Genomic DNA, 19,915 nt, shown 5'->3' on the forward strand with positions numbered 1-19,915 from the left:
AGGAAAATATATCTTCTTTTTCTTTGTTCTAAAATGGAATAAAACATGTAAGATAATGCTATCCCCTTAAAATAAAAAGGAAAATATATCTTCTTTTTCTTTGTTCTAAAATGGAATAAAACATGTAAAATTTTTAAAGGATTTACTAAAAATGTCATCCAACCCCAGGGTCTTTGCTGAGTTCATAATTTAAAAACTTCTAATTTTTCTCATCTTGATTACTGGTGTATTCAGGTTTTTCTACCTTTTCTGGGAAAATTTGCTCAATTTGTATTTTTCTACAAACTTGTCAGTTATAATGATATTTTAAAGGTTATTACCATAACTATACACTATTATTTATATTTTTTCATCTATATATGTTTTTATACCCATTTTCTCATTCCTTCTCCTGTATATTTGTGGGTTTGTTTTTTACTTGTTCTCTTTCATTTGTGTTTGGATTCAATTTTCAAACTCATCCTTCCTCTGGGACCCCTGCCCCTTTATCCAGGCTCTGGAGGGGTTCTCATGCTAAAGTCATCCATCTCTTCTCCCTCTTGCCCAGGTACCCAGTACTTCTGGGAAGAATTTATCTGCTCTGAATCTCTCACTGCAGAGTCTGACAGGCACCTGACAATATCCATAGTGAGACGTTTTTCTTTTCTTACAAAAATATATTTGACTTGGGCCCATCCTTCAAATGGCTGCCTGGTAACTGGTTAATTCATCCAATGAAGGCAGTGAGACGGAAGGAAAGAGCACACCATTGTAGTGAAATTTGAAAGCCCCGGGATAAGGCCTGATCTGATCTGTTCCCCCTAAGTCTGTCCCCAGCTAGCTGTCTGACCCCAGCTAGCTGTCTGAACTGCTCTTCAGACCTTAGTTTCCCCAGCTATAAAATAAGGTAGTTGAATTTCAAGATTTCCAACCTATTCGCCTTGAGAATTCTATGATTATCTATTATCCAGTTTCTCAAATAAAATATTTGTGGTAGAGACTAGATTAATATGTTATTTTGCCTATATAATAGTTTCATTTTCACAGCTATTTTGGGGATTTTTTTTTTAAAGATTTTATTTATTTATTTGACAGAGAGAAATCACAAGTAGATGGAGAGGCAGGCAGAGAGAGAGAGAGGGAAGCAGGCTCTCTGCTCAGCAGAGAGTCCGATGCGGGACTCGATCCCAGGACCCTGAGATCATGACCTGAGCCGAAGGCAGTGGCTTAACCCACTGAGCCACCCAGGCGCCCCTATTTTGGGGATTTTTAATCCAAAGTGGTGAAGAGCATGAGAATTTCTAGCATTCTTAAAAATTATTCAGCAAAGAGTTGTTTCTCAAATTCATTGGGTCCTTCAGGATCAGATCTACTCTGTTTTAGGATCCTACTCTATTTTAGCATCTGTTTTAGATCTTACTCTATTTTAGCATCCTAATCAACAGAAACTGGAACAACTGTTGGAAAAACTAAAATCAGGCAAGAAATTAAAGTCACCAAATTGTCAAGCAAAGTAGTACGATAACATGTGATAATACTAAAGGTAATAGGACAACTCCGTTTAATATTATGGTTATAATTTCTCCCAATGGAGACCTTGAATTTTTAAATTCTGTTCCTAAACCCTTGTCCTAGACAACAGCACCATTTTTGAGGTAACATCTGACATTGTATCTCTAGTTGGAAAAACACCCATCTTCTAGGAAAAATATCCCCCCCTTCTAAGAAATGACCCCGCTCTAGTTCCATGCATGTGGTTTCTACTGCGAACCTATCTCTGCAGCAACAGTTCATTGATTAGTCCATAAAGGAGCACTTGACCAAAGCAAAACCAATTAATTTCTTCCTTTGAAGTTTCCTTTGGACTTGGGACCAAGAGAGTAAGTGGACTTTCCTTGAGAGTACTGAACTTACTGAACACGTAAGCAGTGTAGTTCATGAGCCACCAGAGACCAAGAGTTCTGTCACATGGAGATTGGTTCATAGTAAGATAGAAAAAAGAAACCCATAAGCAGAAAGAAGGGGGGCAGCTGGACAAAGCAATGGGACAAAGATCCAAAGAGGAATACATCTGAGGGAGATCTGCAAACTACAGGGCTGCAAGAGAGGCATCACTACTCTTAAGCCAATGAAGAAGACTGGCATGTTGCCATAAATACGAGAGCAACATAGCCTACACTAAAGGTGGTTAATGAGACTTAATCAGGAACAGTTGCTATTAGAGCCTGGGAGTTCTTTATATTGGGTATCAGCGTTCAAACCGAAGAAAGTGACCATTCAAACATGGATCCATATGGAACATAAAAGGGTGTAGTGACAACAGAGCAAGGTCAAGATGAATAAAGAGGGAATGAACATAGACCATGCTACCCTAAGGTAATGGTTTATAGTAATTTCTTCATGCAGGATACATGGTGAATACTCAGAGAGGACAGAAATTGATTTTATATCATGTTATGTTAACATAATAATGAACTCAAGGTAAGTTTTATTTCATAGGGTAGGTTTAGTTATTTATAATCAATGACTTTTATAATCTTTATGAGGACATAAACGAGTTAACCCAATAAGGTATAGTTATAGCGATCAGAATCTAAAAGATACCAAATGGCAATTCCAAACACATTCTGATGTACAGAGTATGAAGAGCAGGTAAACAGCCCTCCTACAAACATCCAACCTATAAAAGGGTGCCTCGATCTTAACAAGATGTGCTCTGCGTCATACGGGTCCTTGTCCTCTGGTCTTACTGACTCAGTAACTACTCTCACCACTTACATGTTTCTGACTCCTTGCCCTACCTTCTCCCCCTAGAGCAACTTTCCTTCTACCTCCTACTATCCCACTATCTATTTTTTAGATCCTACTCAAAATATCATCACTGTGATACCTTCCCCCTGCACCCTTTGCAGTCTGAGTAGCTCTGAATCTTGTAGTCAGGTGTGTCTATGTAATTCCTACAGCACTATCACAATTATATGCTTATATGACTGTCTTCCCTGGCTATGTCGTATTCATCTCTGTACTTCTTGAATCTAACTTGCTGTCTGTACAATAGCCTGTAGGGTTACTGAATGAATAAATCTCTCAATGGACTATTACTCAGCCATCAGAAAGGATGAGTATCTACCATTTATATCGACATGGATGGAAATGGAGGGGATTATGCTAAGTGAACAAAGTTAATCAGAGAAAGACAATTATCATAGAGTTTCACTTATATATGGTATCTAAGAAATGGCACAGAGGATCACAGGGGAAGGGAGGGAAACTGAATGGGAAAAAATCAGAGAGGGAGAAAAACCATGAAAGATTCTTAACTCTGGGAAACAAACTGAGGGTTGTGGAAAGGGAGGTGGGTGAAGTGGAAACTGAGTGATGGGATTAGGGCATGTGATGTGATGAGCAGTGGATGTTCTATGCAACTAATGAATTGAACTGTATATCAAAAACTAATGATGATATAGTAGCTAATTGAATTTAAATTAGAAAAGAAAATTGCATGAAAAAAAGAATAAATAAATCCCTAATTACTGTGTGTCATAACAGTGTTAAAATTTTTTAATTTGTGACCTAATAGACTTTTTCCTATAATTTTATATAGACATGGCAATACCCCTGTATGTTCATTTTTGCTAGCCTACTATCTATGTGGTATGTTCCTCTGCTCAAACTTAAAAAAAAAAATAATAATGTAAGTGTGTTCCTTTCTGCACAAAGATATCTGTATCATACCCACACTCTAGGAAATCTAAAAAGGGAGGAAAGAATTTAATATTTTTTTCTAACTATACATACAGATATACTATATCTAACTTAGATATACTTCTAAGAATCAGCTATAAAATTATGAAAGGTAAGGTTTGAGACGAAGATATGGAAGTTTTGCTGAATTGCATAGATTTCTGATCATACCCAGCTTCAGTTTCTTGGCCAACGCATCAATTTGAATTGTGGGATCAGATCCCATGGACAGGAAGCATATCAAAGGTGTCCGTGTGTCACTTTCTTCCCAAGTTTTCTCCAGGTTCAAGATAACTGGTTCTGTGTACTTCTCCTCCAAAGAATCTGCAATATACTTTCTTGCTTGAAAAACAGTACGATCTGGGCACCAGGACCTAGAAATGAATACAAGTTAGAGGAAAAAATTCAGTGTGTTCATTTTTTGTTCTATTTAATTCCAAGCATGTAAAGAACATATTTAATTAGCAAAGAACAAAAAGGTAATCCTCCCTCTCACAGGTCTGTGAAAGAAGGATCGGAAGGTTTTCCATCCCTGGATGGATACAAATTTAGTCATTTGGTTTTGGTATGAGGCACTGGCAAAAAATAGGGCAGAGCTGGTAACAACAGGGTCTGTTGCCAATAGGGAAGGAAACTTAGAAGTTAGCTGATCCAATCGTCTCATTTTCAGAAGCATCAATTACTTGGAAGCTCTTAGTGTGGGTTTTTTTGTTGTTGTTGTTTTTGTTTTTGTTTTTGTTTTTTACTTAATCTGAATTACTTTCAGTTATTTTTTTTAAATCACATCAGTGATGGTGTGCCTGAGTGACTCAGTTGGTTAAGCATCTGACTCTTGATGTCAGCTCAAGTCATGATCTCAGGGTTGTGAGGGCAAGCCCTGCATTGAGGCTCTCTCTCTCCCTGCACCCCCCAACCTTGCTCCCATGCACATGCTCTCTCTCTAAATGTAAATAAATATTTTTTAAAAATCACATCACTGATTATCTGTAGTCACTGAAGCTATCAAATTCAGGTAAGCAATTCCTCATTCAGACTAACCCACAGGAGCACACTCACTCTTTGATAAATATTTACCATACGCCTACTATACATCAGACCCCATCAGGTGTGGGGACTCAACAGGGACACAAGGAGAGGTGCCCTATGTCAGCTCTGAGGGCCAACCTGCTGCCCACGCGGGAGCTCTGCAGCATCCAGGGAGAGAATTAAAGTGTCAAAGTTCTCAGAAGGAGGTTGACCAGCAAACATGTATTCAATACCATCTGTATAGCTCACACTGTAGTAGGTTCTATACACAGCAATAGTTCAAATAAATATCATTTGATATTTGGTATTTTAGATAACAGACAAGCTCTATGGATGCTTATTTGTTCGTAGATCATGCTATTCATTTGACACAGTTTTAATTTTTAAATGATGGTTAAAAGATAGATACATCTATTCCAATAAAAACAAGTAGCCCTGGGGCACCTGGGTGGCTCAGTCAGTTAAGCATCTGACTGTTGGTTTTGGCTCAGGTCATGATCTTAGGGTTGTGAGGTCGAGTCCCACATCAGACTCCACGCTTGGCATGGCATCTACTTGAGATTCTCTCTCTCCCTCTGCCCCTCCTGCTCATGCACTCTCTCTCTGAGAGTGCATAAATAAATAAATCTTTTAAAAATAGTAACCCTTTCATATTTTGTACATCATGAAGTCATCACAGCTGACCACTCTGATGACCCTCAAAGAGTAGACAACATCCAGGAAACAACTTGTTCTAAGAAAAGCAAGCTCAGGTGCATAATATTAGGAAAACAAAAACTACTCCAACATAATCCTACATCTTTTTGTTGTTCTTTTGGTGGTCCCATATATCTCCCATTCCACCCTCCTGTCTCACCCTTCAATCTCACACTCACATACACACACACACACACACACCCTTACACCCCTACATTCCAGTATAGAAGCCTTCTTTGAGCTCCTATATATATAAAAAATATGAAAAATGAGAAGTAAAAGAAAAGAAACAGAAGAATTTTCTTCCTTAACATCAATTTCAGAATTTGTTTCCACTTTTAATAGCCAAGACAGCATTTATATTTTTCAATAGGCAGTTCTTAGCTTTTTTTGTCAGGTAAAATTGAATTTCAGCTTATCGACTAATTGCCTGGCAACTCTGTCATGTATTTTTTTTTAAGAAGTGAATTGAACAATAAATAATTCACTCACTGGTAAATGATGAACAGAGGACATAACAAAGGCATATTGTTCATGTTTTTTGCTCAAAGCACTATCACTAATACATTCCCCGCCACCATCACCATTGTATTTGCTTGTCAAAAAACACAAGGGATTGCCATCCCAAATGGCAATCTGGAAGCACACATATTTACAATAACCACTGGGTCACAGTGAAGTAAACTCACAGAGGTAAGATCTGTAATTTGACAATATGATGAGTGACGTTTCTAGGTCTGATAATACCTATTCTTACCTGATAAGTAAAAGTTTGCGGCAGGTATCCAGTGAATCATTATACCCGTCAGGGATAATTTCTTCCTCTGGAGTATCTTTATCAAACCAGCTTTTCCAACCCTTCTCATTACGAGATATCTAAAATAAATAAGCCAATTAGCAAGCCATAGGACCACATGCAATTGGGATATACTGGAGAGAATTCTGAGTAAACTTAGGGGGTCATTCTTCATAGGCAGACAGTTTTTCAAACATAACCACACAGTTTATTTGTTTATTTATTTATTTTTCAGAATCAATGACTCAAAGAACATGGCTATTACGAATCCCTCTCAGGTTTTCCATTGCTTTTCTATATTACTCACTGAAATTAAGACTGTGGGTCAATTACACCAAATGATCAGGCAGGAACAAACACAGACCAGGGGTTTAAAATCTGCCAATACGATTGGCATTTGGCACCAGATGACTTTGGGGGAGCAGTCCTGCACACTGTAGGACTGTTAGCAGCATCTCTTGCCTCTACCGACTAGATGCCAATAGCGCCCTTGTCACCAACTCATGATAATAAAAATGTCTCCCGATATTGTCAAATGCTCTCTTGGTTAAGAAGATACAGACCATTCTGATAACCAAACCTCTAAATGTTGACCTTTACTTAAAATAGCAATAGATAAGAAAAGAGAAATTTTTATTTTCTTAATGATTCCCTGCCTTGAGAACTTAAACCTAAGAATAAAAGAAGTTTCCGGGGCACCTGGGTGGCTCAGTGGCTTAAGCCGCTGCCTTTGGCTCAGGTCATGATCTCAGGGTCCTGGGATCAAGTCCCGCATCGGGCTCTCTGCTCAGCAGGGAGCCTGCTTCCCTCTCTCTCTCTCTCTCTGCCTGCCTCTCCATCTACTTGTGATCTCTCTCTGTCAAATAAATAAATAAATAAATAAAAGAAGTTTCCATTGGATATATGACCCACACCTTCTTCGTCCATTCATCTGTTGAAGGGTGTCTCAGTTCCTTCCACAGTTTGGCTATCATAGATTTTGCTGCTATGAACATTGGGGTGCATGTGTCCCTTCTTTTCACTACATCATATCTTTGGGGTAAATAACCAATAGTGCAATGGAATATTACACAGCCATCAGAAAGGATGAATACCCACCATTTGCATCGACATGGATGGAACTGGAGGGGATTATGTTGAGTGAAATAAGTCAAGCAGAGAAAGACAATTGTCATATGGTTTCCCTCAGATGTGGAACATAAGGACTAACATCGAGGATATTGGGGGAAGGGAGGGAAATCTGAAGGGGGGCGGAATCAGAGGGACAGAAGAACCATTAGAGTCTATGGACTCTGGGAAACACTCTGAAGGTTTCAGAGGGGAGGAGGGTGGTGGGATGGGGCAGCCCCGTGATGGGTATTAAGGAGGGCATGTGTTGTGATAAGCACTGGATGCTATATGCAAACAATAAATCATGGAACACAACATCAAAAATTAATGATGTACTGTATGGTAGCTAAGGTAACACACACACACACACACACACACACACACACACACACGTCTCTCCAAGAGCTGGTGTCTGATATCTGTTCTCTCAGAAGCATGGGAAAAGACGCCAGTTTTCGGTCATTAAAAGGCACTCCCGGAAGCCCCAGTTCTGACAAAGCCAATAACAAAAACAGCCGATTGGTGAGTCCCACTCTGCCCTCAGCAATAAGCAGTCTGGATTACTGAGACTGGGTTTGTAACCAAGTTTCAAAGCCACGGTCAGCATTAAAAGCCAGTGGCAAATGCGAACGGAGCAGGTCCTATGAAGAAGATCAAGGATTGTGCTTTTAGCTGCATTATCCTCGTTCTTTACGCAGACCCAAGGAGGTTAAATAACTGCCCCGAAGCCCACACCACGCAAACAATTCATCATACAGGATCCAGGCGGGGTGCCAATGAGCGAAACCGATGCTCGGGAATTCAGTTACAGTTTTGTCGCCTTGGGACACTAAGAGGAGGAATTCTGAAATGTCTTCTCTCTCCTGAAGACTGCAGTGGCTCCCCCACATTGACTGTTCCCAAAGAATCTGGCCACCGCCCTTGGAGCACCACACCCCCCACCCCCACTGCATGGATACCTGCACACGACCCACCCCGCCCCCTGCTGGTCTCCTCCAGCCTCGCCGCTTGAGAGAGGATGCACAAGAAGAAAGAGGGTGTTCTTCCCAGCTTCCTGGCCCTGTATCTGCTCATTCTGACTCTACTTACTCAATACAGCCTCCAGGGCCAGTCGCCTCTGCAAGGGGCAATGGGATCTCCTCCATCCCCTCGCTGCTCACCTCCACTTCCTACTGCTTTTCCTGGCCCTGTTAGCAACACCACTTCCAGGGCCTAAACAGTTCTCTCTGAGATGCCCAAGCCAGCTAGGTGCTGTTGGAGGCTACTTTTGTTTCAGGTCCTGACACCCATCAGCCGAGACGGATCCCCTTCTCCTTCTGCCCTTTCCCCCCACAAGGAGACGCCAAACCGATGGCCTCCTGATCGCTGGTCCCATGAACTTCTGCAACTTTCCTGAGAATGACCATTCCCCTTACTTCTAGCCCACCCCATGTTGAGTTGGAGAGAAATAACCCTGATGGCAGGGAAAGAACATAAGGTCAGATTACAGCTTCACCATTTAGTGGCTATGCAGACTTGGGCAAGTACTTAACCTGTTTGAATCTCCGTTTTCTCATCTATAAAGTGGGGTCAATAATACTTCACCCTAGCACGGTTATAGTTGTTGCAAAGTACGTATCGTATTGTTAAGAGTAGCAGGTATCAGATTCTACACAGCAGGTAATTAAATTCTAATTAACAGGGGCAAACGATAATGTCTAGCCCCGGATCAATACAACCCATCAGCAGAGAGCACAAGTGTTAAGTGATCCCCCCCCCCTCACCCCAGTGGTGCTCCAAGGTCTCCCTTACCAGTCTCCTGCCAGACCCAGACCAACTTTATTTCTTCCCAAAGTATTTGTTTGGGCTTGGAGGACTCATACAGAACAAAGCTTCCCATCCACCATGGATGGAAGCCAGGGACTCTGACCCAGCCACAGCTGAATAGGTAAAGAATCTCCATAATGTTTCAGAAATGCCACTGAACGGACACACCTACTGTACACTGGGCAGGGCGTAGGCAGGTGTGTGTGGATGGGAGGGAATCACGCTGTGATGACAGCGTGAGATGTCTGTCAACTTGTGGTCAACCCATCGCCCCAGTTGTCCATCACCAGTAACCCCCAAAAAGCTGATTTTCGGCAGCTGATGCTGGGAAACCACAGGCCTGCCTCAGTGACAGGCGGCTGTCACCAACAACCCTCAAAGATAAAAATCATCTTTATGCTGAGTTGTACAATTGTTTCCCAGTGAGGACTGAATCAACTAAGCCCCAACACCATATTTACATTTTCAAATAAGAAAAGCAACGGGTGAATCAGGACCTGTTTCACTGTTATCTTTCACCCTTTTATATTTTCACCAGGAAACTGATAATTTTTTTTTTGAAAGGACCCCAATCTCTTAATTTGCCTCAAATTCAAATCCGCACAATTTAGTTGATCAGAAGCAGCAGGAAAAATGTAAAAACATGGTCTCTAACGAAATAGTCTACAATAAAAAGGTCCACCCACTGGTTCTAATTCTGACAGCTTGAGGCAAGCAGGCTTATAAATGACCCACACCCATCACACAAGAGGAAAAGGCAGTCACCTGCCCCTACGACAAGGCTCCTTCTGATACTCTTCATCCAAAATTGCCCACAGAAAACTTAGTGCCTTAAAACTACATGCTTCCTTTGAGCCTTTTGGGTGAAGGAATTGTGGCCAGGAGGCCCCAATTAAAATGGCCCCAGGTATGTTTGGTTTACAGATCTGCACTTATTTCTCCCAGTCCTCTGTTACCTGGTTCATAATTTCTGCAAACTGTGGAAGCTTACTCAGCTCCACAAGATTCAGCCAGGTCATATCCAGGATCCAGCGAAAAGGCTTGGGAGGGCAGGCTTTCAGATCCAGAGCTGCTCCCCCTGGGGAAAGGCATTGGCAGGAAGGAATCAGGTCAGCTTGGGCTTCGTTTTTAGACATTTATTTTCCAAGAAAGGTAACCATATTACAGAGAAAATGGAGAAATAATCATGAAAAAAATGTGGCTATATTTTCTAGGTCCATTTCCTTCAAGTCTTAGGGTTTTATTTTCTGATTTATGCCATTTTTCTCAGGTGGTTGCAGTTGTTTGCATTTTTACTGTTTTTATTTTTTAAACAGCCAATTTCATGAAATTTACAATTCTGATATCAGTGAATAGCCTGATCTTTTCATGTGTGATTTTTAAAGTCACTTCTTAGCTCTCACTCTTTCAAAAATTTGATACTTAATATATATTTTTTAAGTCAGAAAGATGGATAGATGGATGGTGGGAGGGATATGATATTTCTGTGGGTTCTTAAGGAAGTAACTCATGTTCAGATAATTTGTTCACTTACTTATTCAAGAAATATTTATTGAGCACCCTCTCAAAGGATAAAGCAGAGAAAACCACACAAGGCTTCTGCTCTCACGGAGTCTAGAGGAGATCATGAATTACAGCATTGGATCACATTTTGAAGCAAATCCCAAATCAAATGAGCATTCCCAATGGGACAATCTTCCACCAAGACACATAATTCCAGCTTCAAAACTCCTCTATTGCATTATCTTCAGTAATGTTTTATCAGTTGTGTTTTAATTTGGATGTGTGCAAAACAGTGATCCTAAATCCTTTAGTCCTACTGAAGAAACATCTAATGCCACCACTTCACATATTGACCCTTGGGCAAAAGAGGGGATGGAGGGGACGTCCGTCAGTGGCCACTCTCTCTCCAGCACCTTCTTGAGAGGGTAAATGAGCTGAAGTGATCTTTTCTTATAAATCCCCTCGCACTACCTCTGGGGCAGCAACTCCTAGTGCCATAACACCTTTAGAGCAGGCAAACCTTCCTCTTGACACCCCACTCCCTGCTACTTGGGGGAAGAGAAATCCATCCTCTCGAAGCATATCTGCCAGGACCGAGTTTACTGGAGAAGCCATGGCTGGAGAGCATCATGGATAGACTCAAGGGACTCTGGTTCTCTAACGTAAAGACAAATGCATTTTCTTCTTCTTCTTTTTTTTTTTTTTCCAAAGGAAATGTTTTCATGTGACCGTAAGCCTCAAAAACATCAGGAGAAAACATTTAAGCCACAAGTGTTTTGAAACATCCCAGTGGACACCCATGAACCCAGAAAAATCACATCCCACTGTACTCCCCAAAATATTCCGGCTCGACCATGCTAGCTGCCGAAGCACAGACAAAGAACGCAATTTCTCTGAGTTTCCTCTTCTGTCAAATGGGTATAATAACGGACTCTGCCAGATCAGTTTCTGTGAAAATTCAATAAATTCATGTATGTAAAAACCTCAGAACAGTCTTGGCCCACAATAAGAGTTATGTAATCATTAGCTGTCATTTCAACATGAATTCTCTATTTTGGAAGCCTTAGGTCCAATCCAATCTGGAAGGCAAGCGCAGACCTCCCCCCTCCCCACCCCACTCAGGTTGGGTCCATGGTTTATAACAAAAGAAAGATGGTGTCTTTCTAAAAAAACTAGGCAGGGAAAATAGTTATATCAATTACTCTATAACACAGGGCTATCCGTGGTATCTATTTCATTTTTCAAAGTGTCCTGACATTCTCAGTTGAAGAAGAAAGTCAAAGGCACCTTCCACATACCGCAGAAAAACAAGTAGGAATTGACATAAAGGGATAGTCATTCCTAGGAGATCAAATATTTCTATGATAAATAAGACTGTCTTCTTTCCCTCTTAAGTCCTGAGTTAAAAATGATAGAAAAAATGTCGAAGATCTAAGGGTTATATTTGTTAACTTTGTAAAAAACAAAATCATCTATCATTTTTGTAAAAATAATTTGGTTAAAATGTAAACCACTTCAAAACTAGGACAAACTGTACAACAAACCAATTTTGTTTTGGTTTTTGTTTTTCCAAACAAAACAAAACCCTCTTTCACTGCTCAGTTGGTTGTACTTCGGTCGACAACCTGTCATACAATCCCAAATTAATCTTTTTCAAAGCACTGCTCTGTTCCGGTTACTTCCCTGCTCATAAAACATTCGATGGCTTCTATGGCCAATGAAATTAAATCCAGGCTCTTCTCACCGTCTCTCCTGGCCCTGTGCAATCCGAGTCTCCATGACGCTCCAGCTTTATGAAGTTGGGGTCCCAGATGTACCTTTACCATGACCCAGATGCGCAGGCTTTTTACTTTTTCTGTGACCACTCCCATCCTCTCACAAATTCCCTCCTCCCTGGGTTTCTCAGTCTCTTCTGACTTACAACCTGTCTCTCCAAGCATCCAGCCCCCTCAGGCAGGGCTCTGGTTTGGCTGGGTGGGCGAGGGGAGAGGCAGGTGGATCGGGATTGCGTTGTGATGGGGAGGATGCCTCAGACCCGAAGCTGCCCTCCAGTCTCTGCCATGGGCTGGGATCCCTGGACTGCGTCCTCCGTGCTGTGACAAATCCTGTCTGACCTACAGGGGTGCTGGGCTGCTGTCCACAGACCGGTCCTTTGTGTCCAGGACTTAAGTTCCCCGGGGCCTGCAGCTTCTTGGCTTGAGCCCAGGCCTCTGCTGCACACCAGCCCTTGCAACATGTCCACATACACACTCCTACTTGCCTAACATAAGTCAGGCTTAGCCCTCGAGCCGCTCCCCTCCACCAAGTCTGCCCTACAGCCACCATGTGGGATTTGGCACTGAGCAGAATGAAGGGGCATCTCCTGTCTGGATGTTTCTCGAGCACCTTTCTGTACCCACACGCGGTTCTGCCTCAGGAGACTGGGAAGAAACAAGGATCTTTGCACCTGACCTCCGTCTACCTCTGAATCTCTCGGCCACTCTGTGGCCCAGAGTGCCAGGTTTCCTCTTCTTTCTAAAGCTTGTCTATCTCCTTCCCAGCGGCCATGTTGTCACATGGGATTCAGGAAGCAAGGCCAGCTCACAGATCAGGAAAGACCCAAAGTATACCTCCCATCCCATTCGTATGCCATGCTTAAAGGCCTTCCTACACCTGAGGCTCATTTTGCTCCTGCTTCTGCCTAGATAGTCAAAGGAGTTTTCTAGGTTTGGTAAATTTAGACTCATTTTATTTAAATGTCACAGAGGCCAGAGACCTGTACATCTGGACGCTCTGCACAGCTTGCCCGCCTCTCTCAGATGGTACTTAGCACTTCCCCTTTGGCCCCACAACCCCTTGTACCTGTAAGGAGAGGTGATGGTCTCTGAGCTCACACAGCTGGTCAGCAGCAGAGCCCAGCTCGTATCCCGCTTCTTAGTCCAGCCCACACCTCACTGCACCACGCTGCCTTACGCTACACTTTAAGACCTCATCCTCTCCAGGTGCGTTAGACCTGAGAAAAACTATGAACTGCATGACATGCTCCAGTTTCCTTTGAACTACAAGACAGAAAAAAGTCAAGACATTTTAGCCATTCTGCAAAATTATTTGCAAAGTTTCTACAACAGTCCTCTAACCTGAAGCTGAGGAAGAAATTCACTGAAGTAGAGAAAGAAGATAGAGTAGTAACCCATAGTTTACTCCCTGTTTATTATAAATGAGATGTTATGGAGAAAAGTATATTGTGTATTGTGTCCTATGCCCTTGTCCTCTGAATTTAGAAATACTCTACATTTTCTTCCTACATAATCTCTTTCATTCCCATGGCTAGGTGGTTATTTCTATGGCCCTAGCTTTGTAGCTATCTGACTTCTGAATTGTCTGGCCTACCCTTTCTGTCTGCTGGAGATCTCAAATTCAACAGGTGTGTTTAGTTACCCAGAGCTGTTCAAGGACATTCAAGTTTCCCTTCATCCAGGCACATGGGAGAAGTGCAGGTCCCTGCCCTCTCTGAAGTTAGTGATCACTGTGTGTCTTGCTTTGCCTAATGTAAGATGAGCATTTAAGTGACAAATGTCACTTGTGGGATAACTTTTAAAAGCTGGCCCATGATTTGTCTTATCCCATTCCTCTGCTGTAGTAATTATAGAAGAAATTCTTGGGTGAGCACCACAGGCATGTTGGAGAGAGAATAAATGAGAAAATACCCTGATCATGTCAAGCCACTGAAAGTCTGGGATTGTTTGTATGGCCACAAAATCTGGTCTATTCTGACTGAAATTAGGTCCCCAAATCACATTCACTTCTACTCAGCCTTCAGAGTCCTTTTTAAAGGCCACTTTAACTCCTTCCAGGGAGAGGGACAGCTGGGAAATGATTTATTAAGCTTTACACAAAGAGCAAAAAGTGTAAGAGATATTTAAAACATTAAACATTTTTCCCATGGACAGAATCATCTGAAAAATTCATGGCTTACCCCACAACAGTGTATTTTCCAAAGAGCTCCTACTGGCCTCACCCAACACAAGTCTCTCCTTCCTTTTAGACATTAAGACTTTGTTTTTAGCTCTTTTCTAACAGTGAGACTATTCTGTCTTGTTTTGCAATAATTTTTTTTTTAATTATCTCTATCCCCATAATAATACTGTTTTCTTTGAAAGCAATGTCTGGTTTACCCTTCTATCCCAACATTACTATGCTGGGTGCAGAGTATATGCTCAATAAATATTTGCTTAACCAAATTGAATGAAAATACCACTCTTTGATATTCTTGATAATACTTTTAACATGGGAGATGAGCGTTGAATAGGACTAACTTCCAGTACAAAACACACGTGTGCCTTTTGCAGTCTTAAAAGTTGTGATAATCCCTTGCTCAAGGAATTGTTCTTTTGTGATAGGAACCTCCTTACTAGCCTCACTTTTCTTCCCTTTTCCTTCAGGTTTCCTAATCCCAGGCAACGATGATCAAACTTCAGGTAATGATATAACTAAAAAAAAAAAATAATAAAAAGAAAAACCCACGGAGTGAACACAGACCTGAAATAAATCATCTTGAGTTACCAGAGCAAAACGAATGGGAATCAGAAAAGGAAAATGAGGTACAAAGAATTTCCCTTTCATGGGAACATGATTTCCCCACTGTATCATAAAAACAGGTCCCCAGCACGTCAAAGAGCATATCAGAAGCAACCTCCTTTACATACCACATTCATATTCTAAGCCCTTCACCTTTAATGAGAGCCTGAAACTCCCTGTGCTTCACTGTTCCTCTCTGAAGATCAATCTTCAAGGTCATGAGGAGTACAAAGAGGAATTTGTGGTTTTCGTACAGGCCTCGGACAGAGTATATAAAAACTTCATATGTCAGATACTCAATAATATTTGTAATTCTCTTTTGAGGCAGTGGAGACTTCTCAGATCTGCAATACATTTTAAAAATTAAGGATGTCAACAGCCATCACTAAGACAGTAGGAAAACAAACACAAATTTTAAATGGCTCCCCACGGGGCCAGGCAGGGCCTCCCTACCTGGCCATGGACTGGTCAAATAACTTCAAGAACTGGGCCAGCGAGGTCTGGTACATGATGTTGACCATGCTCATCTCTGTGATGAGAAAGTAGAGGATGCTTCCGCGGGTGGCAGCAGGTCGGAACTCCTCCTGAGCCGTGTTTATTTTGATCTCCGTCTCTGCAGCCACGTGCAGCTTTTCACTTACTTCGGCTGCTGTGTGCTTGGTGGTTCGAAGAACACCAATGAGAGATTCGTCGTCTACCAAGGAACCTAAAAGCCAAACAGGAAAACCCTAGAGCACAAGAAGGGGAAGCCCACAAAGCAAGAGGCAGCACTTCTAAAATCGACCTGTTCATTTTCACATCAATTTCTTCAATGCCCCTCCAGGTAGAAGGGCGTATATTAACACGCTGAGAGGCTTCTGGCCCAACTGTCATTTGATGCCTGAATCCTTCCAAACACCCTTGCAGACAAGTTATCCCAGATGCTTCCTGTAAATCTGCAAAAGGGGATTCCCAAGGCAGCCCACATGACTGGTCTCCAAAGGTCTGAAGACAAAATCTGGCCACCTCCACCCACCACCTCCACCCGGCGGTTTACTACTGTAAATTGAAATTCACCTCTCAGCCATCTCTGCTAATAGCAGGATGCCCAAGGGTATCCAAATGGCTGGGAGAAGTCACTGGACCAGAGCGCAGACAACTTCATCAACATAAGCAGTGTGATCAAGGCAGATGAAAAGGACTCTTCCCTGTGGTCTCCATCAAGCAGTGCGGGAGCATGGCATGAGAATCATCTACCTTGTACTTCTGGGAGGTTAAGGTTTTTGTTTATCCAAGGCATAAAGTGCTATTGGGAAGCATTCATTATGAGTTGTAATAAATGGTAGGATTTAGGCTACTGGAATTTGCCTACTGCAGAACAATACAGTGTTTGCTGATGTTAGTGTCATTGGATAGGATGTTTTTTATTTATTTAGAGAGTCTCCATCCCCAGATCAGGGTGTGGCATGATGATCTGACTGCCCGAAGGAGAATACACCCCTGACTTCTAAGCAGGAGGTCAAGGCCAGTGGGGAGTGAGCTTGGGCCTTTGGTGCTCAAGAACGGCTGATACAGATTACACACATCATCACCCATTGTGGTAATTGCATTTCAGCACCAAATGCAAGAGTTGATCTTAAAAAAAAAAAAACAATAGATGAGGCACATTAGTTTCCTTTGGGCAAACAAATTAGCCTATTACCAGTCACCTAGCTCTATTGGGAGCCCTTATTTTTTTTCAGGAGAGAGCAAATACATCTAGAAAACTCTGTTCTCAAATGCTCAGACTCTGTTTGCTAATTCAAAAATCACATTCTCTGCGGTCCCTCTTTAAATGTCTAGAGGGAAAGTGCCTCGCTTGTGTTTGCATTAATAACTCAACAGTTTCCTAACACCTATAATCCTGAGATGCTGAAAACAAGGCCCACGAAACCCTTACTTGGGACCATCATTCAGTTTACTTGTTAATAACACAGTACCTTTTGTGGCGCTTAACTTGTAGAGAAGGTTGTCTTCAAGTTCCTTCATCTTCCGCCTGTTGAATGTCACATCCTCCAAAAGTTTAACCCTCTCAGACTCTAATTCCTGTTAAGAAACAAAAAATAGAGGTGCCCAGATGGCTCAGTCGGTTAAGTGTCTGCCTTCAGCTTGGGGGAGTCTGCTTCTCCCTCTCCCTCCCCCTGTTCACTCTCTCTCTCTCAAATAAATAAAGAAAATCCTTTTTTTTTTTTTTTCCCAAATCCAGATTTTAAAAAAGAAAGAAACAGGGGCATCTGGTGTCTCAGTCGTTAAGCATCTGCCTTCGGCTTAGGATCAAGTCCTGCAACAGGCTCCCTCCTCTGCCTACATCTCCCCCATCTTGTGCTCTCTCTTTATTTATTTTTTTTTTTAAGAATTTATTTATTTATCAGAGAGAGAGAGGGGGAGAGAGCAAGCACAGGCAGACAGAATGGCAGGCAGAGGCAGAGGGAGAAGCAGGCTCCCCGCTGGGCAAGAGCCCGATGTGGGACTCGATCCCAGGACGCTGGGATCATGACCTGAGCCGAAGGCAGCTGCTTAACCAACTGAGCCACCCAGGAGTCCCATTGTACTCTCTCTTTAAAAACAAACAAACAAACAAGAAATAATAGCCAAATTGTAATCACCAGTCACTATGGCAAATCCAATTTACTTAGTGCTTCTTAACAGTTTTTAAAAAGTTTATTTCTTTTAAAGATTTTATTTATTTATGAGAGAGAGAGAGCGCGTGAGCGCACAAGCAGAGGGAACAGCAGGCCAAGGGAGAGGGAGAAGCAGACTCCCCGCTGAGCAGGGAGCCCTGATGCAGGGCTGGATTAGGATCCTGCCCTGAGCCGAAGGCAAATGCTCAATGGACTGAGCCACCCAGGTGCTTCCAGTTTTTAAAAGATTAAACTAAAGTGCCTCTGGAAGGCCTTAATTTGGTTGGATGCTTTTTAAGAAATTATGCCCACTAGTACTAGGTTTCCACACTGCTTACTCTGGCATGCACAAGATTCCCCTGCTAAAGGAATTTTGTCTGATTATCCTCCATGCTCCCTTCCTGGCTCTAAGTTTATTTAAATTAGAGTGTCTCATTCTCTTGGTCCTGCCCCACATGGCCTCTGTGTGAAATGCTAACTTTTTGGCCATCAGAAGTAGTAGAAGCAGAGATGTAATATCAAAGCACCATGAGGACAGCCAAGCCCAATGTCAGCTCTTGGTCTGGGATCTACCTGTAGGGACACCAGGTATCTGGTCTACCAGAGCCAGCTGCCAATACAAATCCATTTTCCATTGTTTTACATCTCCTTCCACCAGAGGGGCTAAACTGGACGTTTGGAAGGCACATTTTTTCCTACAAGAATAATGTCTTCTTTAATCATATTTTGAAAAAATGTTAAGTTTTCAGAAAAGGTGCAAGACGGATATAATTAACTCTCATAAATGTTTTGCTCAGATTCACCAGATACCATTTTGCGTTATCACTCTCTTTATATATATAATACTTATTATCATTGTTGTTCTTCTATTATTGGTGAACCATCTGCTGAGGTCATGATCCTTTACCCCCCCTAAAAACTTCAGCAAATCTCCTAAGAACCAGGACATTCTCTTGCACTAGTATAGTCCAATTTTCAAATTCAGGAGATTTAACATGGATATAATACTCTTGCTACATGCAGAGTAAATTAAAGTTGTCTGAATAGCATTTTTACAGCATTTTTTCCTGATCTTATACAGAATCACACATTGTATTTAGAATTATGTTAGAAGGAGGTGTTTTTAAACTACTTATCTGAGAAAGTTTCTTGAACAACCATTTTAGAAGTTCTACCACTTTCTGAAAGCCTTAAACCACTTTGTGGATCCGAAGCTATGGCAAGGTTTTCACCTCTACACCTGGCACATCTTGCATCATTGTCTGTGTGTCGATCGTGTCCCTCCAATGAGATTCTGTGTATCTAGAGGGCAGACACTTGTCCTATTCACTTTTGTATTCTTGACAGCATTACCTTGAGGTTTTGCAGAAAAGGGACTCAATCTGAGAAATATGTGTTAAATTGAAGTGTGCTGAATGGAGTTCAACAGTTCTATTTTACTTCTGGGGCAACTGAGAACCCAGAAAATATATATTAACTCCAAATCCCATCCCAGCAGGGTCCTCATGGCTAGTTACCAGCAAAGGCAGGATCATGCTCTTGTTCTCCAACTCCAAGACCAGTGGCTCTGGATTGCCAGAGTCCTAGAAGGTTTGCCGTGTTTGATGGGGGTGGCAACGAAGGTCATGGCTGCATTTGCAGGGGAGTACCTAATGAGCTGTTTCCATTAGGATGGTCACCTCTGGGTGGCAGTATAAGAATATCTGGACAAAATGAAATCCCATGAGCCTCCTTCTCAGTGTGATCTGGCAAAACAAGCATCATGGTACAGTAGGCACTCATGGGTTCTACAGCATCATCTGAAAGGTTTATCTAGAAGGCCTGACAGGATGGAAAGTCGGTGTGCTTTTAGAAGCTCAGACCCTATTCTCTCTGACTTCTGTTTGTTCTTCTGTAAAATGAGGATGTAAGAGCAGGATAGTTAAGAAGGTTAAACATCATGGTCAGGATGTCCTCCTACAGATTGTGTGTTTTGGCTTTTCCCAGCAAGGACGGTATAAGCACCTTAGTGCATCCCTTGAAGAGGAAGCTGAGGCCTAGGAGAGAGTGTGTGGGCTTT

At 42.0% G+C, this 19,915-nt stretch overlaps 1 protein-coding gene across 1 annotated transcript in view; it reads right to left on the reverse strand.

Moving 5' to 3' along the window:
- The window catches only part of DNAH8 (dynein axonemal heavy chain 8), a 367,659-nt gene that overhangs the window by 80,498 nt on the left and 267,246 nt on the right, over positions 1 to 19,915 (reverse strand). Inside the window, exons 77-82 of the mRNA XM_059400544.1 lie at positions 17,176 to 17,281; positions 15,671 to 15,923; positions 15,371 to 15,561; positions 10,114 to 10,235; positions 6,203 to 6,321; positions 3,895 to 4,097 (exon numbers count right to left, since the gene is read on the reverse strand). Coding sequence (XP_059256527.1) covers positions 3,895 to 4,097; positions 6,203 to 6,321; positions 10,114 to 10,235; positions 15,371 to 15,561; positions 15,671 to 15,923; positions 17,176 to 17,281 — 994 coding nt within the window. The remainder of the gene's footprint in view (positions 1 to 3,894; positions 4,098 to 6,202; positions 6,322 to 10,113; positions 10,236 to 15,370; positions 15,562 to 15,670; positions 15,924 to 17,175; positions 17,282 to 19,915) is intronic.

The sequence above is a fragment of the Mustela nigripes genome, chromosome 5 (assembly GCF_022355385.1).
Source record: "Mustela nigripes isolate SB6536 chromosome 5, MUSNIG.SB6536, whole genome shotgun sequence".
Taxonomy (NCBI): Eukaryota; Metazoa; Chordata; class Mammalia; order Carnivora; family Mustelidae; genus Mustela; species Mustela nigripes.